Source organism: Osmerus eperlanus, chromosome 18, assembly GCF_963692335.1.
Source record: "Osmerus eperlanus chromosome 18, fOsmEpe2.1, whole genome shotgun sequence".
NCBI classification, from domain to species: Eukaryota; Metazoa; Chordata; class Actinopteri; order Osmeriformes; family Osmeridae; genus Osmerus; species Osmerus eperlanus.
This window is the reverse complement of record NC_085035.1, coordinates 13,742,270-13,764,571: the sequence shown is the minus strand read 5'-3', so window position 1 is coordinate 13,764,571 and position 22,302 is coordinate 13,742,270. Positions and strand designations below refer to the sequence as shown.

The 22,302-nt window shown below is 44.0% G+C and overlaps 1 protein-coding gene across 3 annotated transcripts in view; it reads right to left on the bottom strand.

The window, feature by feature from the left end:
• The window catches only part of ctif (CBP80/20-dependent translation initiation factor), a 186,720-nt gene that overhangs the window by 113,292 nt on the left and 51,126 nt on the right, over nt 1-22,302 (bottom strand). For all 3 annotated transcript variants that reach the window (XM_062484693.1, XM_062484690.1, XM_062484691.1), the window contains exon 2: nt 9,789-9,999. In XM_062484693.1, the coding sequence (XP_062340677.1) occupies nt 9,789-9,968 (180 nt within the window). In that variant the 5' untranslated portion in view covers nt 9,969-9,999. The remainder of the gene's footprint in view (nt 1-9,788; nt 10,000-22,302) is intronic.

Here is a 22,302-nt window from a genome sequence, read left to right as displayed (position 1 = left end):
TTTTTTGTCCCCTCCCCGCTGCCTCCTTCTCTCACAGGTGCATCCTGATTGGCCAGTCCCATATCCCGCTCCCGACCAATCAACTACCACGCAGCCAATCGGGAGATGGCATAAGACGCCGTGCAGTTCGACCGAGAAGGGGGAGAGCTGACAGACCTTGTTTCAGTGTTCTGCTTGTTACTGTGACATTCTGCTATTTTGACTTCGGTTTGTTTGTGTTTGTTCTCCCTTGTTTTGTTTGTATTTTTATTAGTTTCGTTTTGATCTACACTCGGTGTAGCTTTTCTTTTGGCCCCCGGCAAGGAACAAGGGGACAGGCAAGCTACCCATGGGTTTACACCTCCCATCATGTAGGTAGTTTACCTGTTGGAGAAACACTAGGTAAGGAGCGGGTTCCACCCCTTGTAATTTTGTTTAGTTAGTTTGTGGATAGGCAGACATGGTGGTTTTACTTTTGTTTAGTTAGTTTGTGGATAGGCAGACATGGTGGTTTTACTTTGTTCTTTTATTTGGCAACGCACTCCGTTCCCTTGTACCCTTGTCGGGGTTACTTATCCAGCCAATAAACCTTTATATGTACAGTTAGGTCCATAAATATTTGGACATTGACACAATTTTCATCATTTTGGCTCTGTATACCACCACAATGGATTTGAAATGAAACAATCAAGATTTGCTTTAAGTGCAGACTTTCAGCTTTAATTTCAGGGTATTTACATCCAAATCAGGTGAACGGTGTAGGAATTACAACACATTTTATATGTGCCCCCCCCCCCTTTTTAAGGGACCAAAAATAATTGGACAAACTAACATAATCATAAATCTAATTGTCACTTTTAATACTTGGTTGCAAATCCTTTGCAGTCAATGACAGCCTGAAGTCTGGAACCCATAGACATCACCAGACGCTGGGTTTCGTCCCTGGTGATGCTCTGCCAGGCCTCTACTGCAACTGTCTTCAGTTCCTGCTTGTTCTTGGGGCATTTTCCCTTCAGTTTTGTCTTTAGCAAGTGAAATGCATGCTCAATTGGATTTAGGTCAGGTAATTGACTTGGCCATTGCAGAACATTCCACTTCTTTGCCTTAAAAAACTCTTTGGTTGCTTTCGCAGTATGCTTCGGGTCATTGTCCATCTGCACTGTGAAGCGCCGTCCTATGAGTTCTGAAGCATTTGGCTGAATCTGAGCAGATAATATTGCCAGAAACACTTCAGAATTCATCCTACTGCTTTTGTCAGCAGTCACATCATCGATAAATACAAGGGAACCAGTTCCATTTGCAGCCATACATGCCCACGCCATAACACTACCTCCACCATGCTTCACTGATGAGGTGGTATGCTTTGGATCATGAGCAGTTCCTTCCCTTCTCCATACTCTTCTCTTCCCATCATTCTGGTACAAGTTGATCTTGGTCTCATCTGTCCATAGGATGTTGGTCCAGAACTGTACAGGCTCTTTTAGATGTTTTTTGGCAAACTCTAATGTGGTCTTCCTGTTTTTGAGACTCACCAATGGTTTACATCTTGTGGTGAACCCTCTGTATTTACTCTGGTGAAGTCTTCTCTTAATTTTTGACTTTGACACAGATACGCCTACCTCCTGTAGAGTGTTCTTGATCTGGCCAACTGTTGTGAAGGGGTTTTTCTTCACCAGGGAAAGAATTCTTCTGTCATCCACCACAGTTGTTTTCCGTGGTCTTCCAGGTCTTTTGGTGTTGCTGAGCTCACCAGTGCGTTCTTTCTTTTTAAGAATGTACCAAACAGTTGATTGAGCCACACCTAATGTTTTTGCTATCTCTCTGATAGGTTTGTTTTGATTTTTCAGCCTAACGATGGCTTGCTTCACTGATGGTGACAGCTCTTTGGACTTCATATTGAGAGTTGACAGCAACAGATTCCAAACACAAATACTATACTTGAAATGAACTCTAGACCTTTTATCTGCTCCTTGTCAATGAAATAAGAACTCCCTTTATGAGGGAATAACATACACCTGGCCATGGAACAGCTGAGCAGCCAATTGTCCAATTACTTTTGGTCCCTTAAAAAGGGGGGGGGCACATATAAAATGTATTGTAATTCCTACACCGTTCACCTGATTTGGATGTAAATACCCTGAAATTAAAGCTGAAAGTCTGCACTTAAAGCACATCTTGATTGTTTCATTTCAAATCCATTGTGGTGGTATACAGAGCCAAAATGATGACAATTGTGTCAATGTCCAAATATTTATGGACCTAACTGTATATATATCCCTGTGTCCAGTGTTCCCTGTCACCTGGTCTCGTTTCCTGGTTACCTATTGGGGTTGCAGCGTTGCATCCTCTCCCCGCCCTAGGCAACTTACTCACATCTGGGGAGAGTTTGTAACACATATATATATACAGGGCCGGAGTGGGGCCACTTTTCAGCCCAGGAGTTTCAGGCCCAAGACCGGCCCTTTTTTTGTATACCAAACTGGGCCGGATGCAGCCTGCTTTGACTGGGGGTGCAGTGAACTTTTCTGGGGGGTATCATGATTACAGAAAAGGATTGTATTATTTTTTATATTGATACAATTTTTGAGACTGCTTAACGATCCGAGTGTTAATCAGGCACGGAGCCAGACGTTGTAAACATTAGGAGCTTTGCCCCAACCTAGGACGTATCGGTTTGATGTGATGCAAAATAGGGACTTCTACAGTTAATGCGAGCACGCACTGCGCGCGAGCGAAATTTTTTGGCCATTATTTGACCGCAAAATAGTTTTTTGAGCTTTATGTAAAATAAAGACGTTTTTCAATTGGTAAAACCTTGTCTAGCGATGCCATCACTCCGGCCCTGCTCCTATCCATCCTCCCTGACGCGTATCGTTACGGTAGGGCCGCCCGTCCCAGCTATCGGTAGCCGATCTGGGAACACTTTTTGGAAAAGACGGGCTATGGACCCAACCAACTCTATTTGGGAGGGGAGAACTCCCTCACATGGTACAACCCATGCAGAGGCTGAGGTGTCAGAATGCGGAACGTGTGTAGCCTACTTTAAGAGAAGATAGACTAACGTGACAAATGTCAACAAAAAAAAACTCCTCGACCGGCCCAAAAGTGAAGCGGCCCACCGGGAACTCTCCCGATTCTCCCGATTACCCACCCCGGCCCTGTAAGTGTTGGAGGTATATATTCTGTGTTTATTTAGTGTTCTTATTCTTAGATGACAGTTCTTAGTTTTGGGAAATTAGTTTGTTTTTCTCTTAATGTTAGAGGCCTAAGGAATATTGATAAAAGGAAGGCACTTTTTCTTTTTACGAAACAAAGAGAAGCACAAATATTTTTGGGGCAGGAAACACATTCTTGTGACACTGATGCAAAGTTTTGGAAAGCTCAATGGGGTGACTCAATGTTTTTTTTTCATGGCACAACTCATTCAGCAGGGGTTACAATTTTGTTTCATAATTTTAAGGGTGATATAACAAAGACAGTTTACTCTGGGGAAGGAAGATGGATTATAATAATATTAAAGATAGATAACACACTATTTATTATACGCAATGTTTATGGACATAATAACAACTGTTTAAATACATGCATGTTTGATCCGGATCTTGTTTGACTTAAAAAGCAAGTACAGAGATGCTTGTGTGTCGATAGGTGGAGATTTTAATGAAGCCCCTGATGATGCCCTGGATAGATTTCGTATGAGAAACAGTGTATCCAAGAATTGTTAGCTTCTTTGTGATAACCTACAGGTTATTGATGCTTGGCGCTTCTTACACCCACATAACAAAGAATATACTTGGAATAATAATGCTTTCACTCATAAATCAAGGATTGATTTTTGGCTCCTATCCGCTAATGCTTTTCAGTTTATCTCTGATATTTCAATTGGCTACTCACCTTTGTCAGATCATAGATTTAGCATAGACAGTTGTAAGATAATTTGTGACTACTGGAAATTCAACAAAAAGTTACTTTCTGATAAAAAAAAACACAGAAATGGTTGTAAATGTTGCCTCTATATTTAAAGATGACTCCAAGAGTCATACCCAAAGGTGGGAGCTCTTTAAATTCAGGGTTAGACAAATAGCAATCCGTGGTAAAGAACTTAGAGGTCAATCGTAAAAAATCCCAAGTTATTTTAGACAACCTTGACAAATTATTGTCCAAAGACAATCTTGACTCAGATGAGGAAGCTACTTTACTGAAACTCCGAAATGAAATGGATGATCTTTACTTAGATTTACTAAAGGTGCCTTTATAAGGACTACAGCCAAATGGCTAGAAATGGGGGAGAAAAACACCAGTTATTTTTTTGCTCTGGAAAAAAGAAATGTAAAAAGGAACTCGGCCTTAAATATTAATGATAACATTACTACCGACACCTCAAATTAGCGAATAAGTATATTCTTTTTATAGAAAATTATGCCAGTGAAATTATAATGACAATAGTGTGATATCCTTTTTGCATAAAACCAAATCATATACTCCAATAATCTCAAGTCAATTGAAAGTTGATTGTGAAAAGGACCTTTCTCTGGATGAACTCTCCAAGGCAATGCAGTCTATGAAAAGGGTTAAGTCCCCCGGCTCAGATGGACTGACTTGAGTTTTATCTTTATTTATTTTATTTTTTATCTTTTTTTTGGGACACCATCAAAATACCGCTACTTAAAGTATATAAGAGAGGGAGTCAGGTGGCTGAGTGGTTAGGGATTCGGGCTAGTAATCAGAAGGTTACCGGTTCGATTCCTGGCTGTGCAAAATGACGTTGTGTCCTTGAGCAAGGCACTTCACCCTACTTGCCTTGGGGGAATGTCCCTGTACTTACTGTAAGTCGCTCTGGATAAGAGCGTCTGCTAAATGACTAAATGTAAATGTAATAATGAATGTACTATTAATGAAGAACTATGCACCACGATGAAACAAGGTTTTATTACCATTATTTCAAAGTCAGGCAAAGATCCTCTTTCCCTTGATAACTGGAGACCAATAACATTAATAAATATAGATTACAAAATGTTTTCATTAGCATATGCTAAAATATTAAAATCCGGTTTACACTAAATTATTAATGAAACTCAAAAAGGTTTCATGCCTAATAGACATATAAACTCAAATATAAGACTAGTATTAGACATTATAGATTATGCACATTACATAGATTCTGATGCAATTATAATATTTTTTGATTTTTACAAAGCATTTGACACAATCGAACATGATTTTGTATTCTTATCCCTAGAGCTATCGGTGTGTTGTTCTGTTGTAATTTGTACAGGAAAATAGCGCCCCTAGTGGTGTACAAAAATCTAATTGAACAGTGGTATTGTTCTTTTGATGTTTCCGTGGTCAGAACATGATACATGGTTAAGCTAAGCAGACACAATTTTTTCCTGCTCCGATGTATATGGCCCAAAAAAATAGCAGTTGATCAGTTATTGCTTGTAAACATTACTTGTTGTGAAGTAAATTCGTAGTGAACTGAAGTTTGTTAAAATTGTGTGCTCTATGAATACGCATATGAATACGAATATGCTAATCGCTAACGAGGTCTCTGGAAATTCACATATAAATTAACATTGGGCTAACGTTCTATCACAATTGATTATTTTTCGAGAAGAATGTTACTAATTGCGATGCATTCTGTATGTATGCTCAGTTTTACAGTGCTTCCTGAGTAAAATGTTGAAAAGAACTTCAAGCTTCGGTCTTTGACTTGGGAAAACTGTTAGCTATCTGTCGAGCTAATGTAGCTGGCTAGAGGGACCTAGCCTCACACACAGAAGCTGGGGCAGAACAATGGGGATTTACAGAAAAATGTATTACAATTGTTAAAATGTTGTATAAGGATATTAATAGTTTTGTTCTCTTACAATTTGACACCTCAAAGAGATTTCCTATTAATAGAGGGGTGAGACAAGGTTGTGGTATTTCACCTTTCCTGTTCTTAATAGTTGTGGAATTACTCTCCCTGAATATCCTGAAAAGTTCTGAGATTAATGGTGTATCTATTTTTGACCGGGAGATAAGAATCTCACAACTTGCTGATGATACAACTTTGTTCCTAGAAAACAAGGATCAAATTAGCAAGGTTCTTGAAATTATTGATGCCTTTTCAGACGCATCTGGCCTAAAATTAAATATTCCCAAATGTGAAATAATTTGCTTATACGATACCCCTGAAACAACACTGCATAGCATACCTGTTAAGAACAGTGTGAAATATCTTGCCATTTATATCTGCAAACAAATCTCAGTAAGGCAAGAAATGAATTTTATACTCAAACTTAAGAAAGCAAAAATTCAACAATTGGCTTCAAAGAGACTTGTCGTTTCCTGGCAGGGTTCTTTTAACTAAAGCAGAAGGTCTATCTAATTTTATATATCCAGCTATCTCGCTATTTGTCCATGACAACACTTGCAAACACATTTATAGATTATTATTTAACATCTTCTGGAAAAACAAACATCAACATCTGAAACAACAGGTTTTTTATGTGGTAGAAAAGCTGATGGAGGATTTGATATGTAACACTTTTTGATTTCAGTAATACTTTCAAAATTAAATGGATTAAACAATGTGGTACCTTTGCTGACTATCTGGCACTTTATTCCATCTAATATTTTTAAATTGGTGGGTGGACTAAAATTGTTATCTTGCAAATGGATTAAACAATGTGGTACCTTTGCTGACTATCTGGCACTTTATTCCATCTAATATTTTTAAATTGGTGAGTGGACTAAAATTGTTATCTTGCAACTTTACCCCCCCTAACACTTTGTTTTGTCCAGAACCTTTCTCCACACAAATTAAAGATATGGAATAATGAATTGATTATAACTAATAACAAATCAATTTTCCTTAAGAATTGGCATGAGAAAGGAATTGACTATATTTGTGATATGATGGACTCAGATGGGAATATTTACTCCCATCATGATTTTATGTTGAATCACAATTTTCTGGTTATTCACAAAGAGTTTCTCACAGTGATGAAAGCAATACTTAAGGGTCCTGTTCATTTGATGAAGCGTCATTTATCATTTGGAGAGGTTATAAAGACTGAACCAATATTCAAAGTCAGTGACAAGAGCATTTATGATCCAAAGTGTAATAATAAAATGATAAGAAGTATTTTCTCCTCAAAGAAAAGTGTCACTTTTGGAATTCATTGATGGAAAATATAAATTGGAAAAAAGCATGGCTTTTACCATATACATTCTGTATCCCTAACAAAGTTAGAGATGTGCATTTAAGAATTCTACAGAAAATCTACCCCACACATGAATATGTATTGAAATTTGGCAATAATGAGCTAACTTGTACTTTTTGCAAAACTGATTGTCTATTGATCATCTTTTTTTTTAAATGCCCTCTTACTGGTAAATTTAGGGTTGACTTGTCAAATTTCTTTACCTCTAAATTTAAATCCGATATTGTATTGACAATACATTGTTATTTGTTATTTTTCTCATTGCAATTCAGATGTTGAATACATAGGGAATGTTTCTATTTTATTAGCTAAATTCTTTATACATAAATGTAAATTTTCCTCTATAGTGCCTAAATTTGCTCATTTTCTAAATGACGTTAATTACCTCATTAAAATACTAAAATCTATGCATAATGAAAAAAGTGTCAAACTGGTTGAATTATATGAAATGTTTTGTTAATTATAGTACAACGTGCCTCTTTCCTTTTCTTTTTTTTTGATGCTGACAATTATTTATTATTTTTTTGTTATTGGGTGTGCTTTGCCTTCGGCAAGGGCACAACCTTTGTTCTCTCACATATATATTTATTATTTATTATTGTTTATTTTCACCCCCCTAAGGATCAGTCAATATTTGGACTACATACACAACGGCGGTGTCAAAAGGTTCGTCTTGGTAGCGATTGCGTTGGTTGTATTTTTATTTACGTTCCGTTGCATGGTTTAAGTAGAAATTGCGTTTTTGTGGTGAAAAGTGAAGCTAACGGTGGCTAATTTGCTAGGCACAGTCACTGACGTTACTAACGTCACTACGTCACTAACGTCACGAAAACACGCGTGACTACCTGTAGCAGAACATTCGTTTCACATCTGTTAACTTGGGGGATAGCTAGGCTAACTATAGCTTTACTGCAAGGCAGCTGCAGGAACGCCACAAGCAAAGAGGCCAGGGTGATAACTATTTACTCATTTTACTTTGTGTAAATTATGAAATGTAATGTACAATATTAGCTGATATTATTAAGGAAGTAGGCCCAAATCTACTTTTGGAAACGGTAGTCTACTATTTCACTGAAGCATTAGCATCATGACATTAGCCTCTGTTGCCCGAGCAACACATACTACAGTGGTATATGATGCATCTGTTTTCAATCGTTAAAATAAACATTCCTCACAAATACATTTTCGTTGTAGGATTTATTATGACATTACATTACAAGTAAACGATTTGTGGGTGAAATTATCAGTACCTGTGATTTCAAACCAGTGTTGCTCACTGCAACGCTGTAGCCTACGCGAGACACTACAAAAACATCTACACAGCTGTAGGAAGTCAAACGGCGACAGAACATGTTCGGAACTCCCCTTACTTAAATCAAAAGTCTATCTAACTGCTAATCTTAACTTCATTGCCACAGCCTAAACTTTGTCAATCTGTTCATGAAAATAATTAATTTCAGCCTAAACCGTACAACGGAACGTTAAATCCAATTCAACCAACGCAATCGCTACCAAGACGAACACAGCAGTAGTCTAATACTGTACTGTAGTAGTAGAATTTACCGGGGCACACAGGGCTATATCGCATTTTGCGTTGTTACTGACAATGATCGCTACCAGTGAGCTTTTTATGAAAGCGATTTTCCACTAAATAAATGTCAAGCTTATTTACGTTTTTGGGGGCATATTTTCAGTTAGAAGATGGTACTGTTTGAATCGCGATTCAATCTTCTACCGCCGGTAACGTCGTAGAATAATCTTCAAAGGGGGTTCTTTATTCACGAATGAATGCAATATGAGTAGGCTAAATGCCTTAAAATATCACGAGAAGGGAAAAACTTAAAAGGACGTTTACGTCATAGAGATTAGGTCAATTTTTACACCGGTCTGCCAAATTTATTCGTTGATTCAACGATGAGGCTGCCTCTTGCAGGGGAAATGAGAAGATCTATTTCATTCTACACTTCACTCGTATTTTCAGTTGTAAATGAGCAGCAAAAAAAAATGCTTTTAAATCTATGTAATCTTTATAAATAATAAGTATGCATTTTTATATAAAATATACAGAAATATCAGTTTTAAAAATGTCATTCAAAAACGGACCCCTGTGCAACCGACGCAAGCAAGCACACCCTACAATTTCCCCAGAAATTGTACCCTCTCTAGTTTTCTTTATAGTTGTATATTATTTAAATTGATCTTGAAGATGTTTCTCATCTAATGTTCATTGCTGAATTGATTGAACTGTCATTGTATTTGTTAACATTTTTGCAAAAAAAAAAAAGTACTGCCAGGGGGATAAATGACCGAGAACAGAGCCTTATGTATCATGCATGTAATGCCTCATGCATCACCGGCCAAACTGGCTAATAAGCCTTTTACTAACACCCGCCAAAATGAATTTTAACCCGCATTTGGCAGGTTTGTGGGTGTTAATTTAGAACCCTGCTTGCAGCACTACCCAATGAGGGTTTTTATTCATTACAAGTACGGATATTGACACATTTTACTCGGATGATACTTGCGCTCGTAAAAAGTACATTATCCATACCGGATACTTGTTTCAGCCAAGTACTCGGCTTAACCCTATAAACTAACCTGTGAAATGTGCGACTGGGGTTTTTCCCCATCTGCGTCCACCTCACTTTTGTCTCCCAGTAGACCTTGCACCTGGTACTCGAGGACATAGCTGTCAATAAAGCGCTCCAGCTCCTCAATCTCCTGCGACCGCGTGCTGCCCGCCTCAGAAGACGCCGATGCCACAGACGAGTTCTCCATGACAAGGGAACAAGAGAAAGAGGGGCGGGACCTGCAAAGAGGGGTGGGACCTGCAAAGGAGGAGAAAGAGGTGAAAATTGTAGAGATTTTGATAAAAACTCAGTGATACACACTGTCAAGTGAGAACTGCGTTTGCATTTTGCATTCTTTGATGTCTCTGAGGAGGATTGTTCCCTACTAACATTTAGGGTTGCAATGATGCTATTCCACAAGTACAGGCATCAATCTTATTTACATCCTGTAAAGGAAGTAGGAAGAAAATTGCCCCATATTTGCCCCAGAGGTTCTTTAATGATGCAATAGAAGTTTAATATTTCATTTACAACAAAAAAAATATTAGCCCCACTGCCATCCTTCAGATAACCTAAACAGGCCTATATCCTCTCACTTTGTTTCATTTAGTTTTTAGCCCACACTTATCTTCTCCACCAGTGTCCATTTGCCCCCGTCGACCTTTTTCCATCCAGTTTTCTACCAACTCTTGTATCTCTCACGTCTTGTTAAAGAGGTGTGTTTGTGTGTACAGGAGTCATGATACCAAGCAAACATTGCAAAGGAGAGGCCTAACTCTGCTAAGCTTTTTTACATCACTGCGTGATATCAGCTATGTAAAGAGGATTAACCCCTGCCTGGAGCTGGCTGTTGCTGTAAGACCTATGGAGATCTGCCTGGAAGAATGATTAGATACAGGCCTTAAGGCGTTTGGTCACTTAACAGGCATTAAAGTTGAGCAAGTGTGTGTTTTGGGCTAATCTACTTGAGGTCATTAGCATAACTAAAGGTATCCTCTCAAGCTAGATGTTAGGTTCTAGTAGGCAGTGTCCCGGACAGTATACATGCTATAATTAGGAATGTGTATCTTTTTTTTTTATTGATTCCAATTCCGATTTTGAATCCAGTTCTTATTGAATCTTGGGTCGATAAGATAAGAAAAAATAAGTAAGGGATAATGCCCGACGAGGTGTCCAATATCACCTGATAATAGACGATGCAGAGGCGTAAACCGTCCGACGTGCAGCGGAGGCCATTATCAGGTGATATTGGACACCTCAAAGGGCATTATCCCGCTTATACCATGGTCACTTGCCAACGATTTTTTACAAACATTAATTTATGTTTTAATGTATTTTGCAAAAGAAAATCTAACGTTTTTTAACGTTAGCCAACTCTGATATTTCTAGTCCGCTCAACTCATAGAACCAACACCGGCTTTGCTTTGGATGAGCCATTAGCCCGAAAGCTAACGTTATGCTAGCCAGATTAAAAGGCAATAACATTGTGTACGGTTGACAAACAGTAAATATCATTTTACAGTATGTTTGACGAGAAGATTTTCTAGCTAACCAGCCATGTCACTGTCCCGAAATCAATATCAAGATTTTCACGAACAAAGTATCGGCCATATACTAGTACTAGGCTACAGTACGGCCGCAGCCTGTGGAGCGAGTTGAATAGAAAATGGATGTGAGATGACCGCATCAAAGTTGACATATTCTCCAAACAGTAATTATAATTTGACAGTATGTTTTAAAACAAGACTAGCCAGCTATCGAGCCATGTCATTGTCCCCAAATAAAAGCAAGATTTTAAAGAAGAAAATAATCGGCCATGTGTCGAGTTGCGGCTACTGTCGTGTTGGCCGCAGCCTGTCTGAAGTAGATTGACTAGCGAGAAAAGTAAATTTTTTCAAATAGGTTAAATATTCAAGTCACTCATTGTTGAAAATACAAGTTAGCTTGTTAAAGTCTTTCAAAATTGTAAATGGAGGCTTTGACTGCGTCCCTGTTGTTATGGTTACTTATTTCAGACACTTTGTACAGGCTCATGATACTATGTAGCCAGCGCAATAATTTAGAACGTGAAAAGACAGTTTTGCTGCAATTACGTAGTAGGTGTCCGTTATCACCCGATAATGGACACCCCTGCAGCCAATCAGAATCGAGTATTCACCCAGACCATGGTATAAACTAATATAATGTTCTATTAGCTAGCTCTGATTCTGATGTGCAAATAGACACAAAGAATATCCGTTGATATTTCTATACATATAAAACACATACAAAAATACATATGTCACGCTTTCTGTATTTATTCAACAACATTTGTAGGCCTATTATCTTATCCTGTAGCCTACTGTACAGTAGTGTTGCACTGGCTTTTTAGGAACGGTACGATACTGGTATTAATAAAAAACTGTACTTTTAATGGGAAGAAAAAGGCAGTTGAACCACAGCGATAAAAGCTGTTGGATACTGTCTTCAAGAAAAGCGGACCTGCATGTTATGTCACACCCGTTCTACGGTACCCTGCTACATGCGGCCGGTGTTTGAAGAATTCAGTTCTCCTGTTCCCCCTTCAGCGCAATTTCCCAAAACAATTACATTGCTATGTTGAGCTGTATATGATTTTTATCATCGCATGTGTAAGCAATCACATACAGGCTTTAAGGTAGCATAATGTATGTCTTCAGAGGTTTTATTGCTTAATCGTTAGTCAGAGGTACGCTAATTCTAGCTTTCGCCGTTTCAGAGTCTGTAACACAGCTAATGCAGGGCTCTAAAGTCTCACGCATTCGCTGTGAGTCTCACGTATTTTTACCAGTTCACACTCTCTCACATATTGTATCTCTCACACTGAGAAGTAAGACATACACAATTAATGGACGAGACGCAGGCATACGGAGGTAAGCTTTCTGCCATGTTGATAGCTGTCTGTGAATTAACTGCTACCTACCAGCCAATCAGAAACACCAGAAGCACCCCCCCCAGTTAAGCACTACGATTTACTCCTGAGAAGCGCACCTAGAGAAGTTGGTTTTATTCATTATTTTACGATTATCATTATGTATAACAAGTTTAATTTTTACCAGTCTCTAACAGGGGGAACAGGGGTTCAGGGGTTAAGCCACCCGGGGAACTATTTTATTTATGTTTACATTTCTATACACATTGTAAAAAGTTCCAATTGAAAATAAAAGACTAAACCATTGTCAAACTACTCCATTTCAATTAAATCATCAGTATCGTTTCATTATTGTTTCAGTATCGTTTCAGTATTGAGTACCGAGATACTACACTTGGTATCAGTATCGAAATCAAAATGTTGGTATCGTGACAACACTACAATACACTATAACTACAAAAAGCAACTAAAGTATATTGATGTCAAATTATGAGATGGAAATAAAAATGAGGGAGGGGTAGTCTAACCTCTAATCTTCAACATCCAATTCATTCATTTCTACTGACCATATTTTGCCACAAAATATCTCAGAGCTCTCTGACAAATTAGTAAATTAAAGCTGTAAAATCAACCAATCAGCCTGTAGCCATGTGAAAGGCTCAACTGGGGGAGTACCAGCGACAGTGCGGAAGAAACCTCTTGCAAATTAGCCATTTTATCTATGGAAAAATACCACCAAGAGATCGTAATACTGTTCGTAATAAAGTTTGGATCAGAAGTAAAGAATCGAAAAAGCGCCTCTTATCGAATTCACTGTTCTTGGAAATTTGGAACCGGTTTGGAATGTGGTGTTCGAAACCCAACCCTAGTTATAATCAGTATGACCGCTTTCCATGAAGCCAGGAAATGACATGGTGTGAGATTTGTACAGCACGTCTGGTTAGTGTGACCATAAAGCACCTCTTACTTTTCCGTTAGCTGCGTACACAATGTACTGTTGCAGGTAGACTTCTATTCCTCTGCATGAAGGATTGTGATTCAGAACAGGCAGAATAGCATACTGGCTTTGCATACTGCAAAATGATACCAGATGGTCATCCTTTGCACACTGTCTACTATGTAAAGGCACACACAAAATATTATTTTGACATACAGGGCTCTACAGTGCAAGTATTTTACTCGCATATGCCCCATATTCTTATACGAGCACAGTGTGCAACTATATGTATCCAAGCCTATTGTGTTTGTTTCTTATTATTAGGATTCCTCCAGAAGAAGGAAACCTATTGGTTTTGTTATTAGGATTCCTCCGTCAGGACAAAGCCTATTGTGTTTGTTGGTATTCCTATTATTAGGGTTCCTCCGGTAGGAGGAATACTGTAGGTATTATTATGTTTGTTTCATGGGAGTATATATCAAAGATTTAAAAAAAGTTGTGAAATTTGGCATGTTGAAACTACCATACCAAACATGGCCCACGTGAGACAATCGGTGGCGCCCCAATATGTCCAGTGATGCCATTTGCAGCCCATAAGTCCCACAATTATGAAACTTTGTACATTTGCCTTATTTCTTTTTTTTTCTTTCTTTTTTTTATCAATTCTTTATTGATAATATAAAGGTAGAAATACAAAAATAGTACAGGTTTTACATTTTAGATCAATACAAAAACATACAGATAACAAAAACAGTACAATCATCCACCCCCCCACCCCATGGCCACCCCCTTACCCACCCCAGTCCATGGTCTCTCTCCCACCCCAGCCCATGGTCTCTCTCCCCTTACCCACCCCAGCCCATGGTCTCTCTCCCCTTACCCACCCCAGTCCATGGTCTCTCTCCCCCCTTACCCACCCCAGTCCATGGTCTTACCCACCCCAGTCCATGGTCTTACCCACCCCAGTCCATGGTCTTACCCACCCCATGGCGTCCCCCTTACCCACCCCAGTCCATGGTCTCTCTCCCCCCTTACCCACCCCAGTCCATGGTCTCTCTCCCCCCTTACCCACCCCAGTCCATGGTCTCTCTCCCCCCTTACCCACCCCAGTCCATGGTCTCTCTCCCCCCTTACCCACCCCAGTCCATGGTCTCTCTCCCCCCTTACCCACCCCAGTCCATGGTCTCTCTCCCCCCTTACCCACCCCAGTCCATGGTCTCTCTCCCCCCTTACCCACCCCAGTCCATGGTCTCTCTCCCCCCTTACCCACCCCAGTCCATGGTCTCTCTCCCCCCTTACCCACCCCAGTCCATGGTCTCTCTCCCCCCTTACCCACCCCAGTCCATGGTCTCTCTCCCCCCTTACCCACCCCAGTCCATGGTCTCTCTCCCCCCTTACCCACCCCAGTCCATGGTCTCTCTCCCCCCTTACCCACCCCAGTCCATGGTCTCTCTCCCCCCTTACCCACCCCAGTCCATGGTCTCTCTCCCCCCTTACCCACCCCAGTCCATGGTCTCTCTCCCCCCTTACCCACCCCAGTCCATGGTCTCTCTCCCCCCTTACCCACCCCAGTCCATGGTCTCTCTCCCCCCTTACCCACCCCAGTCCATGGTCTCTCTCCCCCCTTACCCACCCCAGTCCATGGTCTCTCTCCCCCCTTACCCACCCCAGTCCATGGTCTCTCTCCCCCCTTACCCACCCCAGTCCATGGTCTCTCTCCCCCCTTACCCACCCCAGCCCATGGTCTCTCTCCCTCCTTACCCACCCCAGCCCATGGTCTCTCTCCCTCCTTACCCACCCCAGCCCATGGTCTCTCTCCCTCCTTACCCACCCCAGTCCATGGTCTCTCTCCCTCCATAACCCTTACCCACCCCAGCCCATGGTCTCTCTCCCTCCTTACCCACCCCAGCCCATGGTCTCTCTCCCTCCATAACCCTTACCCACCCCAGCCCATGGTCTCTCTCCCTCCATAACCCTTACCCACCCCAGCCCATGGTCTCTCTCCCTCCATAACCCTTACCCACCCCAGCCCATGGTCTCTCTCCCTCCATAACCCTTACCCACCCCAGCCCATGGTCTCTCTCCCTCCATAACCCTTACCCACCCCAGCCCATGGTCTCTCTCCCTCCATAACCCTTACCCACCCCAGCCCATGGTCTCTCTCCCTCCATAACCCTTACCCACCCCAACCCATGGTCTCTCTCCCTCCATAACCCTTACCCACCCCAGCCCATGGTCTCTCTCCCTCCATAACCCTTACCCACCCCAGCCCATGGTCTCTCTCCCTCCATAACCCTTACCCACCCCAGCCCATGGTCTCTCTCCCTCCATAACCCTTACCCACCCCAGCCCATGGTCTCTCTCCCTCCATAACCCTTACCCACCCCAGCCCATGGTCTCTCTCCCTCCATAACCCTTACCCACCCCAGCCCATGGTCTCTCTCCCTCCATAACCCTTACCCACCCCAGCCCATGGTCTCTCTCCCTCCATAACCCTTACCCACCCCAGCCCATGGTCTCTCTCCCTCCATAACCCTTACCCACCCCAGCCCATGGTCTCTCTCCCTCCATAACCCTTACCCACCCCAGCCCATGGTCTCTCTCCCTCCATAACCCTTACCCACCCCAGCCCATGGTCTCTCTCCCTCCATAACCCTTACCCACCCCAGCCCATGGTCTCTCTCCCTCCATAACCCTTACCCACCCCAGCCCATGGTCTCTCTCCCTCCATAACCCTTACCCACCCCAGCCCATGGTCTCTCTCCCTCCATAACCCTTACCCACCCCAGCCCATGGTCTCTCTCCCTCCATAACCCTTACCCACCCCAGCCCATGGTCTCTCTCCCTCCATAACCCTTACCCACCCCAGCCCATGGTCTCTCTCCCTCCATAACCCTTACCCACCCCAGCCCATGGTCTCTCTCCCTCCATAACCCTTACCCACCCCAGCCCATGGTCTCTCTCCCTCCATAACCCTTACCCACCCCAGCCCATGGTCTCTCTCCCTCCATAACCCTTACCCACCCCAGCCCATGGTCTCTCTCCCTCCATAACCCTTACCCACCCCAGCCCATGGTCTCTCTCCCTCCATAACCCTTACCCACCCCAGCCCATGGTCTCTCTCCCTCCATAACCCTTACCCACCCCAGCCCATGGTCTCTCTCCCTCCATAACCCTTACCCACCCCAGCCCATGGTCTCTCTCCCTCCATAACCCTTACCCACCCCAGCCCATGGTCTCTCTCCCTCCATAACCCTTACCCACCCCAGCCCATGGTCTCTCTCCCTCCATAACCCTTACCCACCCCAGTCCATGGTCTCTCTCCCTCCATAACCCTTACCCACCCCAGCCCATGGTCTCTCTCCCTCCATAACCCTTACCCACCCCAGCCCATGGTCTCTCTCCCTCCATAACCCTTACCCACCCCAGCCCATGGTCTCTCTCCCTCCATAACCCTTACCCACCCCAGCCCATGGTCTCTCTCCCTCCATAACCCTTACCCACCCCAGCCCATGGTCTCTCTCCCTCCATAACCCTTACCCACCCCAGCCCATGGTCTCTCTCCCTCCATAACCCTTACCCACCCCAGCCCATGGTCTCTCTCCCTCCATAACCCTTACCCACCCCAGCCCATGGTCTCTCTCCCTCCATAACCCTTACCCACCCCAGCCCATGGTCTCTCTCCCTCCATAACCCTTACCCACCCCAGCCCATGGTCTCTCTCCCTCCATAACCCTTACCCACCCCAGCCCATGGTCTCTCTCCCTCCATAACCCTTACCCACCCCAGCCCATGGTCTCTCTCCCTCCATAACCCTTACCCACCCCAGCCCATGGTCTCTCTCCCTCCATAACCCTTACCCACCCCAGTCCATGGTCTCTCTCCCTCCATAACCCTTACCCACCCCAGCCCATGGTCTCTCTCCCTCCATAACCCTTACCCACCCCAGCCCATGGTCTCTCTCCCTCCATAACCCTTACCCACCCCAGCCCATGGTCTCTCTCCCTCCATAACCCTTACCCACCCCAGCCCATGGTCTCTCTCCCTCCATAACCCTTACCCACCCCAGCCCATGGTCTCTCTCCCTCCATAACCCTTACCCACCCCAGCCCATGGTCTCTCTCCCTCCATAACCCTTACCCACCCCAGCCCATGGTCTCTCTCCCTCCATAACCCTTACCCACCCCAGCCCATGGTCTCTCTCCCTCCATAACCCTTACCCACCCCAGCCCATGGTCTCTCTCCCTCCATAACCCTTACCCACCCCAGCCCATGGTCTCTCTCCCTCCATAACCCTTACCCACCCCAGCCCATGGTCTCTCTCCCTCCATAACCCTTACCCACCCCAGCCCATGGTCTCTCTCCCTCCATAACCCTTACCCACCCCAGCCCATGGTCTCTCTCCCTCCATAACCCTTACCCACCCCAGCCCATGGTCTCTCTCCCTCCATAACCCTTACCCACCCCAGCCCATGGTCTCTCTCCCTCCATAACCCTTACCCACCCCAGCCCATGGTCTCTCTCCCTCCATAACCCTTACCCACCCCAGCCCATGGTCTCTCTCCCTCCATAACCCTTACCCACCCCAGCCCATGGTCTCTCTCCCTCCATAACCCTTACCCACCCCAGCCCATGGTCTCTCTCCCTCCATAACCCTTACCCACCCCAGCCCATGGTCTCTCTCCCTCCATAACCCTTACCCACCCCAGCCCATGGTCTCTCTCCCTCCATAACCCTTACCCACCCCAGCCCATGGTCTCTCTCCCTCCATAACCCTTACCCACCCCAGCCCATGGTCTCTCTCCCTCCATAACCCTTACCCACCCCAGCCCATGGTCTCTCTCCCTCCATAACCCTTACCCACCCCAGCCCATGGTCTCTCTCCCTCCATAACCCTTACCCACCCCAGCCCATGGTCTCTCTCCCTCCATAACCCTTACCCACCCCAGCCCATGGTCTCTCTCCCTCCATAACCCTTACCCACCCCAGCCCATGGTCTCTCTCCCTCCATAACCCTTACCCACCCCAGCCCATGGTCTCTCTCCCTCCATAACCCTTACCCACCCCAGCCCATGGTCTCTCTCCCTCCATAACCCTTACCCACCCCAGCCCATGGTCTCTCTCCCTCCATAACCCTTACCCACCCCAGCCCATGGTCTCTCTCCCTCCATAACCCTTACCCACCCCAGCCCATGGTCTCTCTCCCTCCATAACCCTTACCCACCCCAGCCCATGGTCTCTCTCCCTCCATAACCCTTACCCACCCCAGCCCATGGTCTCTCTCCCTCCATAACCCTTACCCACCCCAGCCCATGGTCTCTCTCCCTCCATAACCCTTACCCACCCCAGCCCATGGTCTCTCTCCCTCCATAACCCTTACCCACCCCAGCCCATGGTCTCTCTCCCTCCATAACCCTTACCCACCCCAGCCCATGGTCTCTCTCCCTCCATAACCCTTACCCACCCCAGCCCATGGTCTCTCTCCCTCCATAACCCTTACCCACCCCAGCCCATGGTCTCTCTCCCTCCATAACCCTTACCCACCCCAGTCCATGGTCTCTCTCCCTCCATAACCCTTACCCACCCCAGCCCATGGTCTCTCTCCCTCCATAACCCTTACCCACCCCAGTCCATGGTCTCTCTCCCTCCATAACCCTTACCCACCCCAGTCCATGGTCTCTCTCTCTCCATAACCCTTACCCACCCCAGTCCATGGTCTCTCTCCCTCCATAACCCTTACCCACCCCAGTCCATGGTCTCTCTCCCTCCATAACCCTTACCCACCCCAGCCCATGGTCTCTCTCCCTCCATAACCCTTACCCACCCCAGTCCATGGTCTCTCTCCCTCCATAACCCTTACCCACCCCAGTCCATGGTCTCTCTCCCTCCATAACCCTTACCCACCCCAGTCCATGGTCTCTCTCCCTCCATAACCCTTACCCACCCCAGTCCATGGTCTCTCTCCCTCCATAACCCTTACCCACCCCAGCCCATGGTCTCTCTCCCTCCATAACCCTTACCCACCCCAGGTCCATGGTCTCTCTCCCTCCATAACCCTTACCCACCCCAGTCCATGGTCTCTCTCCCTCCATAACCCTTACCCACCCCAGTCCATGGTCTCTCTCCCTCCATAACCCTTACCCACCCCAGCCCATGGTCTCTCTCCCTCCATAACCCTTACCCACCCCAGCCCATGGTCTCTCTCCCTCCATAACCCTTACCCACCCCAGTCCATGGTCTCTCTCCCTCCATAACCCTTACCCACCCCAGTCCATGGTCTCTCTCCCTCCATAAAAAAACAACAAAACCTTCAGTGAAGTATACTAATGCTGCACTCTTTCTTTAACCAAAGTGTCAACTGCGTCCCATGCACGTAAAGTTTTCTGACTAGCTCCATGGACACGGGCCACTGATCTCTCCATCATAACTATGTCTAGGAATGAGTTGGACCACTGCTGCCATGATAAAGTGTGAGGCAGCTGCCATCGCAAGGCCAACATTTTCTTTGCTGCGGTGAGACTAGCCAATAGAATGCGCCTCTGCTGTAAAGTCAGTTCCAAGGTAAAGTCATCATTAAGTAAAAGTAAGGTCGGTGACAGAGAAATATGTACTTCAAGCATATCACTTAAAGTGGAGCATATTTGTCTCCAAAAGGCAAACACATTAGGGCATTCCCAGTACATATGTAAGAAAGTCCCTAAGTATTCAGTGTTCATAGGTCACATTTAGGAGATGTGATGATTTTCATAGCATGACGTTTTCTAGGAGTAAGATATACATCCTGTGTATAAATTGAAAATGTATTAATTGATGATCAGGGTTTTTGGAGGTATCATGAAGATTCCCCCATACTGTGTCCCAGCAAATCTCTCTCTCATCCTCAGAAGGCAGATCCCTACACATACACTTTCTACTGGTAAAGATGCATAAGACTCAGAGATAAAGAAGATGGGAGAATTTAGTTTTTCGGACTCTTGTGTGGAGAGAAAGGGCAAATCCAGACCATAGAAAAATGCTTTGGAAGCACTCGAGTCTAGTGTTACTTTTGATTTATAAAGATCAGAATAGAATGTTTTAAATGCTGAATTAATTTCACCAGGCTCAGTTAAAGTGCGAAGGTGTGATTTGATGGCCAGAATGTTAGAATATTTTTCATTATTCTTCAGTCTTAAAGATAATAAATGACTTGGCTTGGATCCATTGAAGTAATATGTTCTCCTAATTCTATGCACTCCGCCTCAGTACAGAGTTTAACTCCGTTCTTGTTGCAGATATTTCAGCTAGTAAGGCATCAGTTTGTGTATTCTGTCGTCTGGCCGTGAGTTGTGAAAGGGCGCCTTCCAGTTCGTTTATTTTGAGGAGTCTGCTTTTATTAAGATGAGAGGAAAAAGAGATTGATGAATCTCTTATTGAGCCTTTAATTGAATCCCATAAGATTCTGGGGTCCCCCACTGAACCTATGTTAAGTTCTATAAATAGTGTTAGTGCATTGCTGAAAAAGACACAGAAATCTTCATTTTTGAGAAGAGAGGTGTTGAAACGCCAGGGTGATGCTTTAGGAGGAGTGCCCAGGAGTGTAAGATGAGCTGAGACTATACTATGATCTGACAATGAACAGGGTTTAATTGAAACATGAATCTTAGAGAAAGAGGTAGGTGAAACTAATAAATTATCTATTTTGGAGAAGGTCTGATGTCTGGCTGAGTAGAAGGTGTACTGTTTGAAAGTGGGATTAATTGTGCGGTATAGGTCTGATAAATTAAGAGCTGAAAGAAAGTCATTCAAGTCCCTGGACTAAATTAAGAGCTGAAAGAAAGTCATTCAAGTCCCTGGACACACACGTAATTGTGTGGAGGTAGACTGTTGAAGAGACTTATCCAATGTTAAGTTCACACAAGCGTTCATGTCTGCACCTATGATTAGAGAGAAATCTTGATGATGTGATAAAACTGTGTAGATTAGAGAAAAAATCTGGTTCATATGAGATGGGGCATAGATGGAGATAAAGGCAAATTTACATCCTGAGATGATAGTTTTGATGTATGCAACCCTGCCATCCTCACTTCCAAACTTATCTATCGTAATTTTCGGACTATAAGCCGCGCCTTTTTTCGACCCTGCGGCTTACATAACGGTGCGGCTAATCTATGGATTTTTACAGCTAACGGCCACTAAGATAACAGTAAATTTTTCAAGGTTTTTCAAAAATAGCCAAAGTTAAGTGGTTAAGTGATTGTGACGCTATTAACTAATTTTGCTGGGGAACCCCTAGCACTCCCTCAAAGACCACTGGTTGAAAACCACTGCTGTAGATCACTGCCGGTATGTGCGCTGGGAGCGCACCGTTTAAGTTTGAAAGTTGAAAAGTTTGTGTCTGAAACGCTATGTGATACAATACAGTTTACACATCACAGTATATGTTCTGTAGCTACTATTGCACTAAATGGTAACACTCAGTGTGCGAAATACCCGTCAATATTCAGGGGGGTCCCCATCTCTCGATTGTTGCGCAATACCGATCTAAATTTGCTCAATATGCAGTAGGCAGGGACGGACTGGGAGTAAAAATAGGCCTTGGACTTTGACCCAGACCGGCCCACCAGAACCGGCCCCGTATACGCCACCAAAGTGCCCTGCTAATGCATGCACATTCTGGGTTTGATGTGATGCTAGTAGGGAGTTCTACAGTTAATGCCGCTACTGGCAGTAGGTATA